Source organism: Amblyomma mixtum, chromosome 3 (genome assembly GCF_055824585.1).
Source record: "Amblyomma mixtum isolate Tamu chromosome 3, ASM5582458v1, whole genome shotgun sequence".
Classification (NCBI taxonomy): Eukaryota; Metazoa; Arthropoda; class Arachnida; order Ixodida; family Ixodidae; genus Amblyomma; species Amblyomma mixtum.
Genome location: NC_143014.1, coordinates 255,792,050 through 255,793,967, shown reverse-complemented (window position 1 = coordinate 255,793,967; position 1,918 = coordinate 255,792,050). Strand labels below are relative to the sequence as shown.

At 43.2% G+C, this 1,918-nt stretch overlaps 1 protein-coding gene across 1 annotated transcript; it reads right to left on the bottom strand.

Moving 5' to 3' along the window:
• Window positions 1-690: 690 nt before the first annotated feature.
• On the bottom strand, window positions 691-1,341 carry LOC149354449 (uncharacterized). The gene is given in 2 exon segments (XM_089577507.1): window positions 691-744; window positions 746-1,341. Coding segments are annotated over 2 exon segments (597 nt in total). The 5' UTR covers window positions 1,289-1,341.
• Between the last annotated feature and the right edge of the window lie 577 nt (window positions 1,342-1,918).

Genomic DNA, 1,918 nt, shown 5'->3' with positions numbered 1-1,918 from the left:
ATGTATGGCTTCCTTTGTATAACTGTCCATTCCTTATCTTGTCTTTTGATCACCCATTGTATATTTTTGCATTTCCTGAATAAATAAAATAAAGTCACGCGAAAGCTAATTTTAAGTAACTCTTGTTGAAAGCAGGTTTTGTGGTATAGAATAAAACGGTTTGTTTTTGGGCTACTTGGTGAAACATATTGTAGTGCTGAATAGGGGCAAGAAAAAAAATTGGACAGATGCTCACTTATTGATTTCTTGAAATTTCATCAAACTAACAGAGGCATGCCTGCATAGTCTGCAAGCCTACGTTTTGTGGCCACTTCCCAAACAAAACGAGCCGAAATTCCAAACGCGATGATGGCACCAGCCCTTTTAAGAAGCAAAATTTTGGTCATTCTTCTCAGTGCTTAGTGATCGCTTTCATGAGTGTGACCCATCAGTAAAGCACGGTAAATTTAGTGCATCACTGTAGTTTCTCTTTATTACACTTGTTTTTCGTACAGGATTGCACAGAATCTGTTGTCATAATACTCTAGTCCTTGTGCCCTCTCCTGATTGCTGTGGTGAGGGAAGTTTCTGCACCTGTGCTATCTTGCTGTATGGTTTGATGCAGCATTTATAGAGGTCATCCTCTAAGTTATTCACACATTAGCTATGGTGGAAGTGCCAGCTGTTGCGTGCTTGGTTGTGAAGGTTTGCTCAAAGGGCTTTGAAAGTTTGTGAGAATAGCAGCCACAGTCCAGATTTGATTTATTATGGGAGCCAGTGTGAGTGGGATCGGCCGGTCAAATATATGGAATGATTTGACCCTTCTTATTCTCCTTTCTACATGGACCCTCAATGAAGCAATCTCCTTAGTTTCTCTGACTTGTTGTTCAGAGAGGGCATTCCTGTGCAGAAATGGTGGAATGATCAGCTTCACATTTTTGCTTGCCAAAAGGTCCTCAATCAAGAACCCCTTGTCTGCCATGACGGAATCATTTCTGTCAAACTTGAGGTTGAGAAATCCACTTTTCAGTATGGCCTCCCTGTCTGAGATAGAACCTGTGTAGAGCTCTGACACAAAGCTCACTAAGCCGTTTGGTGAAACACCAATGAGGCCTTTAAAAGTATTTGAAGACTTGTAAGTAGAGTAGGAGCTTGATTGGAGAGAAAGTGAGGAGGGCACCTCACACTTTATCTCTGTTGCATCCAAAATAACTCTTGTTGTTGGATACGTGCTGAATGCTGCAGGCATTGTTGCATCTATAACAGCTCTTGACACCCAGAGTGGTAGTTTGCAGAGTCTTATGCACATGAAGTTAATCCATGACACACATATGCGTGACACTGTTGACTGAGTGATCCCAAATCTGTGTGCCAGGTCATGCTCGAAGAGGCCGAGACGAAGCCTTACAAGTGCGAGGAACAGCTCATTCTCTGCTGTCAGCTTCCGCGGTCGGCCTCCGCTGGCTTTGATGCCAGCATTTCTCAAAACATTACTCCCATTCTTTCCGGGGTTGATGTAAGTCATCAATGCCAGGAAGTGCTGGTATGATGGTATTCCTGTGTAAGCAAGAAAGTCCCCATTTGAGTGTTTAAAACGGTCAATGCAAAGCTTGTTCTAATTTCTTTTTCTTCAAGACGTGCAGCGAGGCGGCGATTTTCTTGCAGACATAGGTGCATATCCGTCTTCGTCTGGAGCAGCTGCTCCTGGAGGACTTCACATTTATACTTCAGACTGCGGGCAGGGCACTTTTTCTTATTTCTTTTTTAAGCCCAAACTAATATCTGTCTATTTCATTGCCCTGTGTGGCAACCACACCTTTGAGACGTTCCACTTCATTGACAGGCTCACCACTACTTAATAAACAGGTTGTACCAGAAGCAGGTGGACAGCTGGCAGTGCCTCCCTCTTTTTCATGTGCTTCAAACTCTAAAGCTGCTA